The following is a 20,281-nucleotide window of genomic DNA, read 5'->3' on the forward strand; positions in this document are numbered from 1 at the left end:
ACAAAGAAACCACCTCCCCCAAAAGACCATAATCCCATTATTGAGATATAATCACCATTAACATGTACTGCACCTTTCAATCAAAAAGAAAAATTTTAAATCATTCTATACAAGAGCTAAAATATTCTCAGCAACGGGCAACAAGAAAGCCCTTGAGGGCTTACAATTTGGTAAAGAGGAGGTTACAGGCCTATAAAACGAAACACAGGGCGTGAGGTACTAGGATCCAGTGGGTGTGGAGTTCACTGGAGGAGTTGGGAGGGCATCCTGCAGGCAGTCCTAAAGGGATGTGAAGATATATATAACCTGACTGAAAGGTCAAGTCAAGGGTGAAATCTGGGCAACCTCCCTACCTCCAACCACAATCTTTGTACCCTAAGTACTAGCTACTGTCGAAGAGTATAGGTGAAAAAAACTGAATATTACTCACATTGTGCAAATATCTGCATCAAATGAAGAAAACACTATTCTCCTCTTCCCAGAATTTTCTAACACAGTTTTTAAAATTATATCCAAAAACATATTCATGTCAAAATACGTTGATAAGTTACCATCCCACATTCCATCCTATGTGGAAGAAATAAACAGGAAAACAAAAGTCATTAGATACCCTAGAATTAGTGCCAGAAAAAAAATCTTGGGAACATCTAATCCAACTCTTATTTTACATGTGGAAAGCAGAGGCCTAAAAAGATTAAGTAACTTGCCCAAGACCACACAGCTACTTAGTGATAGTGCAGCTGTCAAAATTCAGGTAGAGACACTTAGATACAAAGCAGTTATACCATCAGTAAACTTTTCCTTTAATAAAGTTAACAAAATAAAAAGCTAAAACTCTGGAAATCTGCACTCTACTGAAGTTAAAATATTTTTATATAGGGGTGCCTGGGTGGCTCAGTCGATTAAACGTCTGACTTCGGCTCAGGTCATGATCTCAGGGTCCTGGGATCGAGCCCCACATCAGGCTCCTCGCTCAGCAGGGAGTCTGCTTCTCCCTCTTCCTTTCCCCTCCCACGCTCATACTTTCTCTCAAATAAATAACATCTTAAAAAAAAATATTTCTATAATCTTCATGAACTGTAAGACAAAAGGACTTCATTTGCTAATTCATTACAAAAAACCCAGGTAATTTTTTTGTTTTTAAAGATTTTATTTATTTATTTGACAGAGAGAGAGACACAGCGAGAGAGGGAATACAAGCAGGGGGAGTGGGAGAGGGAGAAGCAGGCTTCCCGCCGAGCAGGGAGCCCGACGCGGGGCTCGATCCCAGGACCCTGGGACCACAACCTGAACCGAAGGCAGATGCTTAACAACTGAGCCACCCAGGCGCCGCCCCCCCCTTTTCAAAGTAGGCTCCATGCCCAGTGTGGAGTCCAATGAGGGGCCTGAAGTAATGACCCAGAGATCAAGACCTGAGTTGAGACCAAGAGTTGGATGCTCAACCAACTGAGCCACCCAGGCCCCCCCCCGACAAAAAAAACCCAGGTTATTATTAATTACTAATTAAAAACCTCATTCTTTGACTCTTAAGACATATCAAGTACCCTCAAATACCATTCTCTAAATATAGCTAAGACACTAAAAGAGCCCTGTTGATATTCAAATATTGGATGTTTTATATATTAGTCATTAAATCCTAAAAGCTCAGAAAACTAAAAATCACTTAAGAAAAATCACTTACTATGTTAACTGGGACTAGCTTATCATAAACAGTACTTAGAAGGCAAGATCTGAGGGCAGTTATAGATTATTCTAATCAAAACAAATTCCAGCATATTGCTCTGATTGCCCAATCATACCTGAATTAGCCACTTTCAGCACCCCCCAGGCCCAACAACCCTCTTATGCACCCCAACCATTTATACGTATCCCCATCTGATATATTCAATAGTTAATTGTTTTCCTCAACTAGACTGTAAGTTCCAAGAAGGCAAGGTTTATTCTGTTTGTTCACTACCTGAACCCAGCACCCACAAAATGCCTCACCCAGAGCAGCTTTTCAATATAAATTGTTGAGCAAAAAAATGACTAAATCTGGGAATGATTTAAAACACACCTGCAGAAATTTCTTTTCTTGGTTAACTATTACTAGCTACTACTGCCACTTAACAGAAAACTGCTTAGGGAATTATTTAAAATATATGTTTAGATGGAGAGTAAGAAAATAAAAACTAATCAGTTATAAAGTTAACTGTCCAGTTTTCACTGTTCATTTTATAAGTATATCCAGAAACCATCCATATTAATGTGCACGAGACACATGTAAATTGATATTTATACTACAATACATTCATCACTACTTTCAAGTACTCACATATAGTATAATGATAAAGTATGCTTTATTAAAAAGGTCCAATAATGGTGGAAGCAGCCACAGTAAGATTTCAGCTTCACTTTTCCATTAAAATAAGGAGATGGGAACAAACGCATTTAAAGAAATGAGGGGGAGAGAGAGGAAGAAGGTGTTCTGTCAAGGATTACTTACCCTCTGTTGGCAGATCCATTTTATTTCTATGTTAAACCCTACATCTTCTGGCAAAGACTCTAAAACCTAGAGTTTTGTTTGTTGGAGGTGAATTTTGTTTTGATTTTGGTGAGATGAATGGCAGAATAAGAGAAGAAAAAAAGAAGAGAATTATTACCAAAAGCAACCTATAGTAAAACATATCACTAAGTAAGGATAAAATGTTTTGTACCTTCAGCATAAACCACTATCTTTTCTCATACCCAAACTAACAACCTTGTTGATGATTAAGTTAAATAAGGAAGTCAAACAAAAGCAGTAGTCTTAGGCAACATCTGTGATGGCAGAACTACCACAAAGATGCATCTTTAACCTCAAATCCTTTCACCATCATAGGTCTTGGGTCTGCACTAACCAGCTGCATAGAAAGTAAAGTACCTAAAACTGTGTACTCAACTTCATGTGGGGCTTTTTGACTTTCTTCTCTGATACCTCTAGGCTTATTTTATTTAATGTACCTATCATGTTTTTATCGGACTAATACAAAATTAGAAAAATAAGGACAATAGTGTATATTAGTACTGAGACTGCTAAACATCAAATTTACAAAGAGTCTCCTTTAAATTGAGATTTTAGGGGCACCTGGGTGGCTCAGTCTGTTAAGCACCCCACTCTTGATTTCAGCTCAGGTCAAGATCTCAGTGTCATGAAATCGAGCCCGGCGTAGGGCTCTGCACTGAGCCTGAGCCTGCTTAAGACTCTCTCTCCCCCTCTCCCTTTGCCCCTCCCCCCCAGCACCTCCACTTGAGCTCTTTCCCTTTCTTAAAAATAAACAAACAGATTTTATTTGGCCTTTTTTGGTTTTAAAATTTCTGTGATTAAATTATAGTGACAGTGGCAAAGTACGCGAATAAAAGTGTGTTTAACTTATTTGGCTAAGTAAATGTTAAACCATTAATGTACAGTTTTTTTAAAAGTTGTTTTTAATCACAAGTCTAGGAATCATGAGATTTCTCAGAACTAAACGATTTCAGATTTCTGAACCAGAAGGAATGACGTTACTTGGCTGGCCTTCACAAATATCTGGAAAATTATTCCAATCATGTTTTAGGAGCTCTCTTGTAGGTTCTTTTCTGTTGTGTGAATAATCATGATAAACTGTTGCCTAAGACATCTACTGTACCTGACATCAGAAAAAGACAATGGAGAAGAACAGAAGTTAGGAAATGGAGCCAGTAGGGGAAAAAAGCAGACCCAGCATGAGCAAGGAGTGCCCGGCATCCACAAGGGCTTGCCTAATACGGTAAAGAGATTCCTGTATGAATTGTGTCTAGTTTTGAAATCTTCATGCTAGTATTTGTTATACTTTTTCGAGTGAATTCTTGAAATTTGTGTCTCATTTTGAGTAATGAGGATACTTATATTCTTTGGTTGGAGAATCTCATTTCTTTCTAAAAGCTAAGGAATAGTTTGGTTTTGTTTTTTTTTTCTTCAGGTCTTTATTTACCAATTATCTCTACACCCACATGGGGCTAGAACTCACGACCCAAGATCAAGAGTCGCATGCTCCTCTGACTGAGCCAGCCAGGCGCCCCGGAACAGTTTTAAATATTGTAAAAATGCTCTTCCACCATCACATGTCCCTCCCGCCCCTTTTTCTGTGCCCTCTATTTCTTGTTTATATAGAGAAATATGTGAATTTCCTGTTCTTACCAAATTAACCCATTGAGGTGGGGATTTTTATTCATTTGAGCAGATAGGTTACTCTTAAAAAGTAGCATAGGTACACCATACAAAAATATATCTTCTCTAAAAAGAATCAATGACAAGTTTATATAAATGCTGTCTTTGACACAGCCTTTTTAGTGCCCATCTAAGAGACCAAAATAACTTATTTAGTTATAACAGAATTAATGAGATAGCCTTGTGCTAGTTTCCCTAAGGAACTTACCATCTTAAGAGAAGGAAACGGCTGATTTTCAGAAAAAGAATTTTCTTCCTCAACCACAGATTCTGAAAATTTAAATTACAAAAGCTCAGTAGATAAAATACCATTTTATCACTAAGATCTTATCCTAAACTCTTAAAACAAAACAAAAGACGCAGAGGTAATTATGAGATCCTTTCATATGTAGTATTTTTGAAGGTTCTTATGTTTAACCATTAAGACCTCCTTTTTGAAATAATACTTAACAGTTTTCATATTTTGAAATATGAAAACTAGTTTGTAACATTTCACAGAAACACCAAGTTTGAGGACCCAACAGTGAGTATTTTCTTATAAACACTATAATAACTACTTTTTACAAAGTAGTCACCAGCAGTGATTTGTTATTTCTCAATGGAATTAAGAGCTGTGTCCTCTTGCTAAGGCTTCTATTTGAAATATCAAAATCAGCTTCTGACCTGAGCCGAAGGCGGTCGCTTAACCGACTGAGCCACCCAAGCACCCCAAACTTTTCTTAAAAACAAACCAACCAACCCTGTTGGGTACCTGGGTGGCTCAGTCGGTTAGGCGACCGCCTTCGGCTCAGGTCATGATCCTGGAGTCCCAGGATCTGAGTCCCGCATCAGCTCCCTGCTCAGCAGGGAGTCTGCTTCTCCCTCTGACCCTCCCCCGTCTCATGCTCTCTCTCTCATTCTCTCTCTCAAATAAATAAAATCTTAAAAAAAAAAAAATTTAAAAAAACAAACGAACGAACAAACAAAAAAACCCTGTGTACTATGAAGACTAAAGTCACATAAAAATTTCTGGCTAAATAAATAAAAATAATAAATAAATAAAATTCATTTTATTATTAACAGTCATGAAATAGCTATAAAGCCTATAAAGTCATATCAATGCTCTGGGGATAACCTCTGGAGTCTTTAACACTTTATAATATCTTCATAAAGTCATTCCAACCATCCTGTAATCAAAACTGCAGATAAATATCTAATGAGCACCTACTACATACAGAGCATTATAAGTATCTTGGGGAATACAAAAACATGTTTTCCACCCTAGAGAGATTTACATTCTAGTTGAAGAGACAGGACATATACAGAATAAAGTGTTAAAAAAAGGAGCCATTAAACCTCAAATGAATGACACAAACTATGAAGTTCTATGAGAGTGCCAAGTGAAGTACAATTCCAAAGGGATTTTGTAGGCAGGACAAGTTTTAGGGAAACTGAGGGACAAAGTGGTTAAAGTAAAGTAACCCACCCAAGGTCACAGCTGGTGAATGTTAAAGAGTTGTATTCAAACTCCTGGCTCTAGAGCCAGCTTTCATACTTGATATATCCTCCACTTTCTTCTTTGGTTAAGAATGTTTGGAAAAAATGGTAAGTACAAAGTTACAAAGAACTTTGATCATCAAGCTAAGAAAACTCATAAAAGTAAAAACTCCTAATTACTATACACATGACATAAATGCATTTGAAAATTAATATATGTAAAGACTTCATGTCTATAAAATTATTTAGATAGCCCAACAATATATTCATTAAAATGACCAAGGGTATGTTAAAAAAAAAAAAAGGAAATGAAAATAGTGTTTCCATATTGGTACATACCTTTCAGATCTTTAGATTTCAGAGCAGTCACATGAGCGAGCTAGAAAACACACACGCACACACAAAACACAATCAGAAAAAAAGCCTTAATTTATGAAGATATGGTTAACAGAACTGTAACTTGAAAAGCTAGCAAGTTAAAGAAAACCATAAAATGTAGAATTCAGTTTAGTAAAAATAATCACTAACCGCTATATATATTTTATATGTGCATACATACACATAAGATCATGATCAAATACCCAAGTAGGGAAGAAGAATATAAAAATTCTTAAGAAACTGTTTATACCCAATCAACCATTTATATAGGTATCTAGTGAGAACAGGAAGAGTGATCATATAAAATAACATGGTATAAAAAATATACAAAGATCTTAGTGACAGAAGTATAAAAACCAAGGACAGCATAAAAGGTCAACTGTAAAATAGTTATATAAAGAAGGGCTAATGCAGACCAGAGGCAACCTAAGACTATGAATGAGAAGGGTCAGCCCCTATGGTCTACTAACACACTTATAACCTAGCCCCTTCACATATGCAAAAACAGCAGGGTCCATGGAAACTGTTAGAGAAGACAGATGGATTAGTGCAAACCCATTCTTCCTAATAGTACAGAGAACCAAAGCATACATTCTCCTCATGCTTTATATCTCCATGCACAAAGAAAACATAAACAAAGTATAAATCATTCTAAAACTAAAAGATCATTTACATTTTATGTTATCATTACTACCTTTAACAACTGGAGTTGGTCAAATGTTAATTCCTTTACTGGAATTTCAAATAATTCAACTGGATCAGCATCAAATTTCTAAAAAGAAAAGAAAGAGAAAAATAGGCCTCAAATTATTACTGAATGTTTAACCCCAGACAGGCCTAACACCCCAACGTAGTGAGTGATGAGAACTGTTCAGAGCCCGCAGCAAGCCCATGCAGGGGAGCCCCTCTTTTTTTAAACACCACCTTCCAGATCTTAAATTCTGGTTTTCGTTTTTGATGTGGGTGGGAGTGCCTGAAAGGAAAAAACAGCTGGGAGGATGGGGCCCTGAAGACAAACTGAGAAGAAAGCCAGAAATCAGTCATTTCCCCTACTTCCTGTCATGCTGTTGACATTTTATTTGACATATATATATCCATGATACATGACTAGGGAATCAACATGTACAAGGACTATACAAGGATTAATTTCTGTCAATAAGTTTCTAAACCTTTTAAACTTAAGTTTGGTTACAAATAGCCACAGAAATCAATGGTCATGGGAAAAAAATGTCTAATTTGTTTTAAGCAGTAATATTTAACAGGAACTCTAATCTTAACAGGAACTCTACTACAAATGTTTTCCCCAGGAACAAATCTGTTTCATTAGATTTTACTACCATATCAAACATCACACTACTTAGGCACTCCTATCTTAAGGAAATGAATTAATGGACCACCAATAAATCATCAATCAACAAATAACGGTAAAATCCATTATATTCATTCACATACATATGGTATAAACCTGTGCATAACGCTCTTCTAGAGGACACACAAAAAACTGTTAAGAGTAAGGAAGTGTGTGACCAAGGAGAAAGGGGAAAGGAAGATTTATTTTTCATGTCATAATCTTCAGCAGTTTTACCATGAACATGAATTGATTTTGTTAAGGAAAATACCAGCTTAAAAATTAAAACTAAAAATACGTACAATTTGTTACTTTCATTCTCTAACTCATCCAGGTTCAACTTAAGAACAAGACAAGGTCTGGTGAAAACCACATCAGTGATACTTTTCAATTAACTCATAGATTTTTTTGAAATTACAGCTTGATTAACCTCAATCTCGGTTACGAAGATCTTTACTGCTCCATTTCTTCCTGTTCCACTTTTGCACTGATTTTTTCCCAAGAGCAAAACAATCTTCTCCTTTTCTACTAAGTTATTTTACCTCTATTATCTAAATCGGTGCATCTCCTTCCTTCTCTCTCCTAAGACTATGGACGAGAAGGGTCAGCCCCTATGGTCTACCAACAAAGACTTACAGCCTAGCCCCTTCACATATGCAAAAACAGTGAGGTCCCCAAAAACAGTGGGGTCCACTTCTAGAAGTGGAAGCGTGCTTTTCCATACATCATAGTAATCCAAACCCCCATGACTGATTCAAATCCACGAGCAGGAAGAGCCAGGCACCTTGCCATATATACCACAACAACTGTGTCTGGTAGAGTGTCCTATATGTTAGCAAGCTAGCCTTAACTTTAAATCACCTCAATGGAAAATGATACCCAATAGTTTTACAGAAAATGCCAAATGAACCCTCCTAGTTTAAGTTCTTTTTTTTTTTTTGAGAGTTGTATATTTGCCAGATTCTTTCTTTTTGAAGATTTTATTTATTTGACACAGAAAGAGGGAACCCAAGCAGGGGGAGTAGGAGAGGGAGAGGGAGAAGCAGGCTTCCCGCCGAGCAGGGAGCCCGATGCGGGGCTCAATCCCAGGATCCTGGGATCATGACCTGAGCCGAAGGCAGACGCTTAACGACTGAGCCACCCAGGCGCCCCCTCCTAGTTTAAGTTAAGAAATCACTTGGTTAATTTGTACACTAAAGTTTAAGCACTATGCAATTATCACAATTATGTTTGCACAACAGTTACAATTTTTAAGAAACAATATATATTTTCAAATCTCCTTCTGGACTTTCTCCTCCATTGTGCCATTCTCCATTCTATCTCCACACTGGTCCAGGCTTACTGTATCTTTGGCCACATTACCACTCCCCCTGTCTCTAGTCTCTGTCCTCTTAAATTCCCCTTACATCAGGCACTTACATCTAGAGGTTTAGTTCTGAACATTTCCCTTCTTGACTCAAGAGTCTGTCACATCTTCCTAGCTCCTAAATCCACACCCCTTTCCTGAGGCCCTCCACTATCTGGCTCCAAAGTGCTTTTCCACTGTGGCTCTTCTCGTTTTGGCCAAATCATACTAACCTATTAATCTGAGGAAAAGCCTGAAGCAGAAATAGAAGGGAGCCTAGAAAATAGACACTCTGACAGCTTCCTCTCTTGCTTCAATACAGGAACAGCGGCAGACTGATAGAGAAGCCACCTGGAAGGTCCTTTTGTTAGATAGTAGAAGAAAGCAAATCAGCAATACAGAGACCCCACTCTAGGCAATTATTATTCCCATCTCCTTACTCTCTCGATGTTGCAGGAGCTTGACAGAGGAAAGAATTGGCAGCAATTGACCAAAAAAATGAACTGATCAACGCTAATAAATGACTATACACATATATGTAAAACAAACTTCCTAGCGTTTAAACCTATCTAACTGTAAGAGTTTAAAATGAAGGAATTTGGAGGCACTAGGGTGGCTAAGTCCATTAAGCGACCAACTCTTGATTTCGGCTCAGGTCATGATCTCAGGGTTGTGAGATCGAGCCCCGTGTCAGGCTCTGTGCTGGGCACAGAGTCTGCCTAAGAGTCTCTCTCCCCTCCCCCCCCTTAAAAAATAAATAAGATAAAATAAAATGAAGGAATTTCAACATACCTTTTTCATTGTCAAACAACAGGTAAGATCATGATACACCACAGGCACAAAATCTTTTGAAAGATGTACATCAAATTCTACAAAGGCTGCCCCCTAACAGAAATAAAGAAAAGAGGTAATTCAAAAACATTATCTGGCCCACAATACATCAAAAACTACAAGGACATAAGAAATTCACTGTTCACTATAAACTCAGACCTGTATACAAAACAAAAAAACTTCCTCATGAATTAATGTTATACTTCAAGCTTTTTCTAAAAAGTAATTTCTTCTCTTACAATTTTTTTATTGTTCTTTGTTATGACAGCACAAGCAATTTTTTCCCGGCAAAAACATGGGCACACTGATCCACCTCAACACACCCCAGGGCCGCGCTGTGGCAGTGGCCAGCCTGTTACCTCTGCTGCTGCCCTTAGCAGAAATGGATAGCCTGCCAGGAACAGGGAGCGGGGCCAGCTTGTGCCATACTGCCCCGAAGTGCCATGGCCAGATAGCTGACCCTCAAAGCTGAGAAGGGAAAGGAAGAAGCCACAATGTCTCCGCTCTGCAACCTGGTGCACTTGAGCGGCACACCTTCCAGCCTTTCCTGGCAAAACCCCAAAAGCAGAATCAAGAGGAAATGACAGGTGCGGCTGAAAAGACAGAAAGCTGCAAGGGGGTCAAGAACGGCCCTGCACAAGCCCAATCTCCTGACAGAGCCTCAACAGGAAGGAGGATGACGAGGATGAGTTAAGGATGCATTTTTCCAAGTCGGACCCATTCTGACATAGGAATTAATCCAAATAAAGCTAAGAACATAAACTGACCCACAAAGGTGTGCATTCACTGAAAGAAAGCTGGCTGGGATCAAAGGAAACAAGGTGTGAGCATTCTATATGTTCCTGCAGCCCAGAAAAGTGCTTGTGTAAGGACAGATGACATGGTTCCACCCCTCCCTGAGCTTTAGGTCACGGAGGGGTGTCCAACTTGTGAGCACATGTGGATCACAGACTAGAATCGAAGCCTATTTCCTTGATGAATTCTGAAACAGGAAGTAAGTTTAGCTCCTTCTAGTGCTATAAAACAAGACAATAACAAAAAAAGCATTTCTACCGAAGAGAACAAACCCTAGCATCCTTAAACAGTTATGTTGATTAAACAAATTATAGCTCTGTAGTTTAAATGTTTAACTTTACAGTATCACCACCCTTTGGAAGATAATTTCCTGCGAGAGAAAACCTGATCCCAAAATCCATGTGTGAGCCTTAAGAAATAAGCCAATAACATATCACAACCCCTTCAAGGATATATTTTTAACATTAAAATAAACAAGTCATTAATAACTAGCATATGGCATTCTAAGATGTGATCCATATGACTTACAAAGGATCTCAACAGAACATGGAAGAAAAAAAGCTTAATGAAATTTTCTCTCAAAAAGCACAGAGGGATGCCTGGGTGGCTCAGTCAGTTAAGTAACTGACTCTTGATTTTGGCTCGGGTCATGATCTCAGGGTTGTGAGATCGAGCCCTGTGTCGGACTCTGTGCTAGCCGCTTAAGATTCTCCCCTCCCTCTACTGCTGCCTCTTCCGACTTCCCTCTCTTTAAAAAAAAAAAAAAAGGCATGGAGACACTAAAGTTCCTTAACAGGATCTTCATGTGTTTACAGCTAATAAACCAATGTTTAGAATAGTTAGCTACAATGAACTGAAACTGGTTCCAAATAATGAACCAGAGCCCCCAACACTCATAGATTTAATATCATCCTTTCAACAAAAGACAGAAGAATCTACTATTAATATTTTTAAACACTAAAATAAAATGTCATGAATTATAATATGCTTCATATACCACTAAAAGGGGAAAAAACGCTGCCCATGACACCAGGATGCAAGGCTAAGAAAGTTGTAAAACGCTAACCAATTGTAGAGATGCTCAAATATGAAAAAAGTATGTCTTAGAATAGATGTTTGCTCATACAAGTAATAAAATTAAACATCACACTAATCAAGTTTACTTGCTGAACTATTTAAAAAGGCAAAGTTTAAGGCACATGGAGAACACTGTGGAGAAAATGAAAATAAAAGAATGAGCTGTTCTCCTCCATTTCCCCCCTAGTTTAACTTTAGAGCATGAGGTTTTTCAGTCACGTAAAGGCAGCAGGGGGAGACAGGGGAATCTCAGGTTCTTGATTAAAAATGTCAAGTTGTAGTTGCTGAAAAAAACTGAAAGCTAAAAAATGGACTCTAACCTTTTATAAATGGATAAAAAGAATTAAGAAATTTAACATAATCAAGTTGGTATGCAGGACATAAACTGAGAGACTTAAGTGTTACATAAAACCACCATCAAATCCTTCTGTAAGCATTATTTCCAAAGTTATCTGAGTGAGCACAATACTCAGTTAATGAAAACCAGTGCTTAATGGGGATTGTTTTTCTTGTTCCAATCACTCAAAATTTGTAATCTCAGGGGCTCCTGGGTGGCTCAGTCGGTTGAACGTCTGCCTTTGCCTGGGGTCATGACCCCAGGGTCCTGGGATTGAGCCCCACGTTGGGCTCCCTGCTAAGTGGGGAGTCTGCTTCTCCCTCTTCCTCTGCCCCTCCCCCTGCTTATGCTCTCTCGCTCTCTCTCTCGATACATAAAATCTTTTAAAACAAACAAAAAACCCTGTAATCTCAAACATGCTAATGATTCTATAGTTTTCATCACAATCTTCACCAAGAATCTAAAAACAAATGCTCAGAGATACTTTATCTTCAGTTAGAATCATATTCAGAAGAAGCATGCATTTTTAACCTACTTAACCTTTTTAAGCTATTAAAGAGAATAAAGGGAAGAGGTTCCCCAAGCCCACAATTCTCTACTTTGCTATCTTTAGACCAACGGTCCCAAGTCGTTCAAAAAAAGAGAAGGTCACTTACATGACTAGCAGCATTTCTTAAAGAAGCAATAGTATTTTCTTGAACTTTAGCAAGCCTGAAAGAGAAGAAATATATAGAAATACCGTTATCATCCACTATAGAAAAGATAAAGAAAACAAATGTAATAAAGAAGCCAACTGGGGTGCTTGGATGGCTCAGTCGTTAAGCATCTGACTTAGGTTCAGATCGGGATCTCAGGGTCCTGGGATGGAGCCCTGCTGACATCAGGCTCTGTGCTTGGGGGGAGTCTGCTTGTCCCTCTCCCTCTCAAATAAATAAATAAAATCTTAAAAAAAAAAGCCAACTATATCTTTAACAATGGAAACAGCTCAATATTCTCTATTCTGAAGCTCCTTCCGCCATCCCCAAATTAAGACAATAAATAAAATCTTAAAAAAAAAAAAAAGCCAACCGTATCTTTAACAATGGAAACAGCTCAATATTCTCTACTCTGAAGCTCCTTCTGCCATCCCCAAATTAAGACTGTGACCATCACTTGGTGGGTATATGCATTTATTCCAGAAACACAAGCTCTAATCATAATAATGATGTGCATTTATTCCAGAAACGCAAGCTCTAATCATAATAATGATATGCATTTATTCCAGAAATGCAAGCTCTATTCTTATAAGCCAAATATAAACATATCCCACACCCATACATACCTCCCCAAGTGAGGTGACCACTCAAGGAAAACAATCTTTTGCAGTGGCATCAAGTAGAAGAGACACAGAGACTTGCCCCTTGCAATGGTGCCTCAGAGCACTTAACCCTGGCCAACCGGGGGAATGGGAAAAGGCTGACACCCAGCAGGTCGGCAGTATGGAAATGATACCAAGAACAGGTGAAGAAACAGAGACCCAGAGAGGGAAGCATGCCAAAGGCTGGGACCACAACACATCCTGAGATTCAGGCTGCTTCCTGCATCAAGCTTTTCCTCCTGGCTTTCTCTTTTTAATGTCCCTCTTGGCATCAGTTCAGTAGATATTAGAGACACTGACCAGACAAAGTCTTACGGAAGAGTTAGTCTCTACTTAATTTGAATTACATTAAATCCCAGGTAGTAAAGGGATCCTTTGACCTTTAATGGGCCAAACCAATGGAACCTTATGAGCAAGCTACCAAATGCTAAATACCACTCAAATATTCAACCTACTGAGCAGTTGTTGTAGAATTCCCTGCACCTCGATGTCCAACATCCAATGGTGTTCTCGGCTTCCAATACTTGGAAAATGAAGATTTCATGTCACAACTGTATCCTGGTAATGGCTTAATAATTATATAGTCAACTTCCATAGAAAAAAAGGGGCAGAAATAAAGATAAAGCTGATTAAAAAGGCCACGATGAGCATTTAAATGGTATTTACGTTTAAATATCCCTCGAATCAACTTTATCAATCTCTATCAAATAGAAAACAAGTCAAAACTGATTCAGAGTAAAGCTTCCAGAAAATTTCACAGATGTCCCTTATGGCTATTGTAGTAGTAAATATTCTAAAAACAAATTATTAATTTGACGCCATTCTCAAAAACTCAATTTGAAGCTAACTAAAATTCGAACCTAACCTTTGCTCATTTATAAAGGGCCCCTCTGTTTCTCCCAGCTTACCTCTCACTTTGCCTATTGTTTTTCTGGAATTTCTGCTCATGATGGGAAGAATAAGAATTCCAGCACTCTTCCCACTCTCGGCAATGGTGGATGATAAGAGGCACGCTGTCCCTACATGTCCAGGAAGGGCATCACCCTGAACTACATGTTCACTGAGATCTTCCTGAAATAAAAAATGAGGTTTAAAATAATCCACATTCTTACACTTCAGTATTTCCCATTTAAAGATCAAAAAACTCCCTTAAAATTAATTCATAATCTACTGAGGAAGATCAATAATAAATAGGAATCAAATTTATATTCAGGTAATTTAGATAAGATTCTTTGTAAAATAAATGATACATTTTCTTTTAGTATATAATATTTTAAGATTTTATATGGTACTTTATTAGTCATAACTCTGTTGACTGGCACTTCTGATCCTTTAACATGTATCAGATGAATTTAAAACACTGACAAAGTTTCTAAGTCTCTTCATATTCAAAGACTAAAATACACCTGTAGTGAGCTGTTAATGTTTATATTCTCTAAAAATGCATTACCACAGAGAACATAAAGGGATAATTAACTCTCTAGGAAACTGAATACTCATTTGCAGATTACACTGGATATTTTATCAACATAGTCTATGAATAAAATAGTATTTCCAAAACTGCTTAACAAATGAAAAGCAAGTTAGGATGTTTAAGAGAGTATTTTAAGAAATAAGGAAACATTCAACCAAAACCTCACATTTTTACAATAAAGTCCCACAGATCTTATTACTTAGGTAAGATCGAATTATAGGTTTTTTAAAAATAAAATTCTTTATTATAGCTTTTTGAAAGGAAACACTTTAAATTTTATACAATGCAAAAAGCTTTTTCGTACAAAAAGCCAGTTGCAAAGGCGATGCATAAAGGTATCATCAAATTAAATAATTCAAAGACTATAATGATTTTAACAAGTGTAACAAATGTTACTTGTGGGTTTAAATCCATCCTGTATTCTGCTATTTTCACAAAACTGTGGCTAGGTCTCTCGTCTAATGGAAATGGGAGTGGAAGTGCCAAAGAGCCAGAGTCTGAGGAAAGCAGTACACAGAACCACTAGCTGGGCACAGTAAAGCAAGGACCTTACCAAGGACCCAGCCTGACTTATGAAGACGAGAACCCCTGAACAGCCCCAAGCCAGAGGGCTCTCGTGTTGAGTCGCAAGGAGCTCTGGAAAGCCGGTAGCAGATTCTGAACAACCTGGCACAATTTTCACAGCAACTCTTTTTGGCTACATATTTATACTATCAAGCAAAGTTGTAAAAATGAGTCCGCTGTTACGAATTCTTATTATAAAAATGCCTCAATAAACCACAGACTTCAGTCATGAGGAGGACTCAATCATGTTAGTTACACTGGGCGGCTCATCAAGAGTCATACAGTCCGCTCGTCCCTCTATTTATTCTTGGAGGCTCCTTTGGATATTATTCATTGATATTTAGAATAGGCACAGCGGCACCTGGCTGGCTCAGTCGATCACGCAACTCTTGATCTCAAGGTTGTGAGTACAAGCCCCACGTTGGTTTAAAAAAAAAACAAAAAACAGGCACAGATATTAAGACATCTGGTCTTGATCGAAAACATCAATTCAGCTGAACTTTTTTTATAGTACTGAGTCTATCAACTCCAAGTTTCTTAAGCCTGCTAAAATGTAGAGACAAACATCTGAAAGGATGTATGAATCATGGGTTTACACTCAGACTAAAATAAAAGTCAAAACATATAAAAATAAACTCATGCCTGCACTCTTTCTCAACTCCCTCTGTGAAATAATTACTCACCTCAAAAAAATCAAATATTAGTTCCAGGTTATCTGGTTCCATTGTCTGTATGCTGTACTCTGTCCAACGATCGGGCTGCAAGCCGTACCCACACTCTGGCTGTGAATGCCTGCACTTGAACTCATTGTCGCTTATTAAGGATATCTCTAGACTATTGGACATTTTGTGAAGAATGGTGGGAGATACCCTATCATCATCATCTTCTTCCAAGCCCTCTAATGTCAGCTTTACCCTACACAAATGGAAAAAATCATGAATTAGCAATAATCACACCTTGGATAAACCTCATTGGCTACGATCCTGCCATTGTGCAAAGCTTGGAAAAAATAATGAAATGCAAAAAAATGGAAAAGGAAAACTCATACAAGTGTTACCTAAACGCCAACTTTAAAAAAGTGCTCCCTGAATATACTAATCCTTTAATTAACAAAAATATGGTATTATGCAAGACTACACATACTACTGGTTAAGGCATTAGTATGTTTTATAATATACTGATGTTTTTATCTATATATGTTTCTGCAAAGAATTAAAACAAGATAAATGTTCATTATGCCCAAGGTTGTTTTCAGTAATTCTTTTTCTATAGAAGCATTACTATTATCTCCTTTCTAACTGGCTATCTCAACTTCTTTTGAAAAGTCTCACAAAAGAATATATGTATAAAACAAGTACCAAACTGAATCATATTTTTAGTGTACATAAAAAGACTATAGAGTTTGAGGCTGTAAATTAAAAATTTTCACCTTTCTTCTACCTTACCACAGTGAGTCCAGGTATTCTGTGAAAAGTACATTATTAAAAAAAGATATACTGCATTGTTTATTTGTATGCATGCACACTTTTTACATGTGTGTATGTATTTACATATAAGTACTTTTTAAATGAAACAAACAGGGCGCCTGGGTGGCTTAGTCAGTTAATCGTCTACCTTCAGTTCAGGTCATGATGTCAGGGTCCTGGGTTCGAGCCCCACACGGGGCTCCCTGCCCCTCCACTCGGCTCGTGCTCTCTCTTTCTTGCTCTCTCTCTCTCTCAAAGAAATAAATAACATCTTTAAAAAATAAAAGAATAGTTCTGGATAACTGATTCTATTAGTGAACCTGAAGGAACATTCTCTACCAGGATATATGAAGAGAGACCACATTTGGACAGTAATAAATAAGCAAGAAAGGTACAAAGATAAAAATAACTATTCTGCTAACAGCAATGTGCATTTACAAAAAAAAAATTCAAGTTTAAAGGGATTTATGAAAAAATTTTAGTCATTTATGTTAAAGGTTTTCTTCAAATAGCTCTATAATGGTTATAATCTGTCTTTCCACTTTGATAGAGTCAACTAAAGGAGAAACTTGCTTAAAACTTGCTGATAATAAAAAAAAAATAAACTTGCTGGTTCTTTCTCATTAAAAAGAACAGCATGTCTAATATTTTATTTAAATGCATAAGCTAGGGGCATCTGGGTAGCTCAGTCATTAAGCGTCTGCCTTGGGCTCAGGTCATGATCCCAGGGTCCTGGGATAGAGCCCCGCATTGGGCTCCCTGCTCAGCAGGAAACCTGCTTTTCCCTCTCCCACTCCCCCTTGCTTACATTCCCTCTCTCGCTCTCTGTCAAAAAATAAATAAAATCTTTAAAAAATAAATAAATAAAATGCATAAGCTGTTGCTAAGTTTTTAAAGTCCTGATATTCTTGCAGATCAATTTATTTCCTACCCCATGAAGGTTTAGTTTATCACTAAATATGAATTTGGGGGGAAAAGGTAGTCAGAACACAAATTTCTAGTTATACACAATTTTTTAATAGTTTATATTACTATTATATATATATATATATATATATATATTTTTAGTAATCTCTACATCCAAGATTGGGCTCAAATTCACGACCCTGAGATCAAGAGTCACATACTCTTCAGACTGAGCCAGCCAGGTACCCCATACACAATTATTTCAATAGCAATCAGTTATTTAATTTGTAGAGCCCATCAAAGTTTGGTTATACAAAAATATTCCAATTTAAGCCTGATTAACACAATAATATATACTAACCCTCAAAATAACTTCTATATAAACAAGAATGGTATAGGACTCAGTATGCATTTGCAATCAGAAATTTGCAAGCAGAACCCAACCATTAATTATCTATTAATTTCTTAACTAAAGTCAAGGAAAGAAAAAAATCCTCATAAGCCCAACCAACCATCTGGTTTAATCTTTATCTTCTACAGCCATCCTTATTTCAAGGTCTTATTCTTTTTCTTTTCTTTTTTTAAACATTTTATTTATTTATTTGACAGAGCACAAGCAGGGGGATCAGCAGAGGGAGAGGGAAAAGCAGGCTCCCAGCTGAGCAGGGACCACGACCCAAGCGGAAGGCACACGCCCAACCATCTGAGCCACCCAGGCACCCCTCAAGTTCTTATTCTAAGAAGACACTTTATAGCTGTAACACAATTTGTTTCTTTTCACAGGTAAATAAGATTCAATTATGTTAAACACACTCCACCCCAAGCGCAGAGCCAAATCTCACCACCCTGAGATCAATACATGCCAAACTCAAGAGGCTTAACTGACTAAGCCACCCAGTCTGCCCCTCCCCTAACCCCCAGCTGGGGGGGCGGGAGGGCTCATGTGGGTGCGCTCTCTCTCTCTCTCATAAATAATAAATAAAGTTTAGAAGAAAAAAAGGATTCAACTATGTATGAAAAAGGCCTAGAAACGCTATGCACAAAGATAAGATACACCCAAAACCTTCCGCTTCCCCTCAGAACAACCAATGCAAAGGACTGTGAAGTGTTACTCACCCTTTTCCCTTTTTAATTTTATGACTGGGATAAGTACTACAATATTTAAGCAGTTATTACAAAACATTTTGGGTTATTACCTGCAGTATCTTGTAAGTTTTATTACAAAGACACTAAGTATTGTATTATTAATTACTTTAGTTGCTGAAAATGGCCCTTTCAACACAGCCCTGACATTTTGTCAGAAAAGGATGCATTACATACCAAGACTTACAACTCTCAGTCCGTAAGTTACAAAAACTCAAATGACAGGGCTGCCTGGGTCACTGAGAAGCCAGCTCACTTAAAGGTATGTAATGGTGACGTTACGGAAAAATAAAGTTACTCACTATGTAGCTATTTACACAACGCTTGAAATCTATTCTTAATATAGGAGTAAGAAGAAACTAATCTGGAACTGCCATGATCACTGCTACCTTTCTTCATGAAATTTTCATTTTCAAGCCACAGGAACACTTTAGAACACTGAAGGATATTTCCAATAATCATTTTTCTCTGTTCATACCATTATTCCCTGATTTAGCACAAATTCATTTCTGTCATATCAATTTTAAAACAAACTATTGCTACACTAAGAAATTTTAAATGGGGGCACCTAGCTGGCTCAGCAGGTTAAATGTCCAACTCTTGGTTTTGGCTAAGGTCATGATCTCAGGATCATGGGATCTCAGCACGGAATGTGCTTGTCTCTCTCCCTCTGCTCCTCCCCCAGCTCACATACATGCTTTCTCTCTCTCTCTCTCACTCGCTCTCTCTCAAATAAATAAACACAAAATCCTAAAAAAAAAAGAAAAGAAATTTTGAATGGTAGAAACCACAAAGATACATACACTTGGAAATCACTTATCTATATAGAAAGAAAATTTTCTCGTTTCAAATTTAGCAATTAATACTAAGAGAATGCCAGTTTAACTGGAACAATCTGAGTCAGGGAAGCAGTTCATACTCACAAGACCCTTCAATAAGAAAATGTAACATCTATAAGTGTGTTATGTTCTTAGTTTATGCACTTAAAGGCTAAAAACAAATGGGTCAGAAATCTACAGCATTAGTAAAAATAAGTAGCCTAAGTAACAAATACACATGGTCATACCTAAATCTAGATTTTTTTAATTTTTTCTTTGTTATTGAGACAGGAGGTTTTTCAGAATAATGCAAACGTAATCTTATTTCAGTCTGACATGTCAGCCATCCAGAATCCAGAGTTTCAACACCATCTGGCAGAGTAAATATAAAGAACAGTAATTATTATACATACTTTTTTGAAACAATCTAGTTCATGTTCACATTTTAATACACCCAGTTTATGTTATCACTGGAACTTCTCTCCAAAGCAAACCCACGGGGGTCTTAAATTTATCACTCAAAAACTTTTATATGAAGTAGGGGGGAAAAAAGTTCAATGTTAACAAGCAGCCACATTTGGGCACCTGGGTGGCTTAGACGGTTAAACGTCTGCCTTCGGCCCAGGTCATGATCCCAGGGATCGAGTCCCGCATCGGGCTCCCTGCTCCTTGGGAGCCTGCTTCTCCCTCTGCCTCTCTCTCTCTCTCTCTGTCTCTCATGAATAAATAAATAGAATCTTAAAAAAAAAAAAAAACAAG

At 37.6% G+C, this 20,281-nt stretch overlaps 1 protein-coding gene and 1 pseudogene across 5 annotated transcripts in view; both read right to left on the reverse strand.

Annotated features, from left to right (window-relative positions):
• The window catches only part of GPCPD1 (glycerophosphocholine phosphodiesterase 1), a 63,313-nt gene that overhangs the window by 19,533 nt on the left and 23,499 nt on the right, over nucleotides 1-20,281 (reverse strand). For 4 of the 5 annotated variants that reach the window (XR_003209225.2, XM_025875985.2, XM_025875982.2 and 1 more), the window contains exons 7-17: nucleotides 19,771-19,894; nucleotides 15,873-16,104; nucleotides 14,060-14,222; nucleotides 13,607-13,739; nucleotides 12,451-12,505; nucleotides 9,547-9,639; nucleotides 6,756-6,833; nucleotides 6,023-6,062; nucleotides 4,416-4,477; nucleotides 2,486-2,551; nucleotides 431-567 (exon numbers count right to left, since the gene is read on the reverse strand). Coding sequence is in view for 4 of the 5 variants with exons in the window: in XM_025875985.2 (XP_025731770.1) it covers nucleotides 431-567; nucleotides 2,486-2,551; nucleotides 4,416-4,477; nucleotides 6,023-6,062; nucleotides 6,756-6,833; nucleotides 9,547-9,639; nucleotides 12,451-12,505; nucleotides 13,607-13,739; nucleotides 14,060-14,222; nucleotides 15,873-16,104; nucleotides 19,771-19,894 (1,183 nt within the window). In the remaining variant the exon portion in view is untranslated. The remainder of the gene's footprint in view (nucleotides 1-430; nucleotides 568-2,485; nucleotides 2,552-4,415; nucleotides 4,478-6,022; nucleotides 6,063-6,755; nucleotides 6,834-9,546; nucleotides 9,640-12,450; nucleotides 12,506-13,606; nucleotides 13,740-14,059; nucleotides 14,223-15,872; nucleotides 16,105-19,770; nucleotides 19,895-20,281) is intronic. The other variant, XM_025875984.2, reaches the window with a different exon arrangement.
• Nucleotides 16,111-16,190, reverse strand: LOC141370255 (U4 spliceosomal RNA; annotated as a pseudogene).

The sequence above is a fragment of the Callorhinus ursinus genome, unplaced genomic scaffold (assembly GCF_003265705.2).
Source record: "Callorhinus ursinus isolate GAN/ISIS: 27379988/994484 unplaced genomic scaffold, GSC_fseal_2.0 scaffold29, whole genome shotgun sequence".
NCBI classification, from domain to species: Eukaryota; Metazoa; Chordata; class Mammalia; order Carnivora; family Otariidae; genus Callorhinus; species Callorhinus ursinus.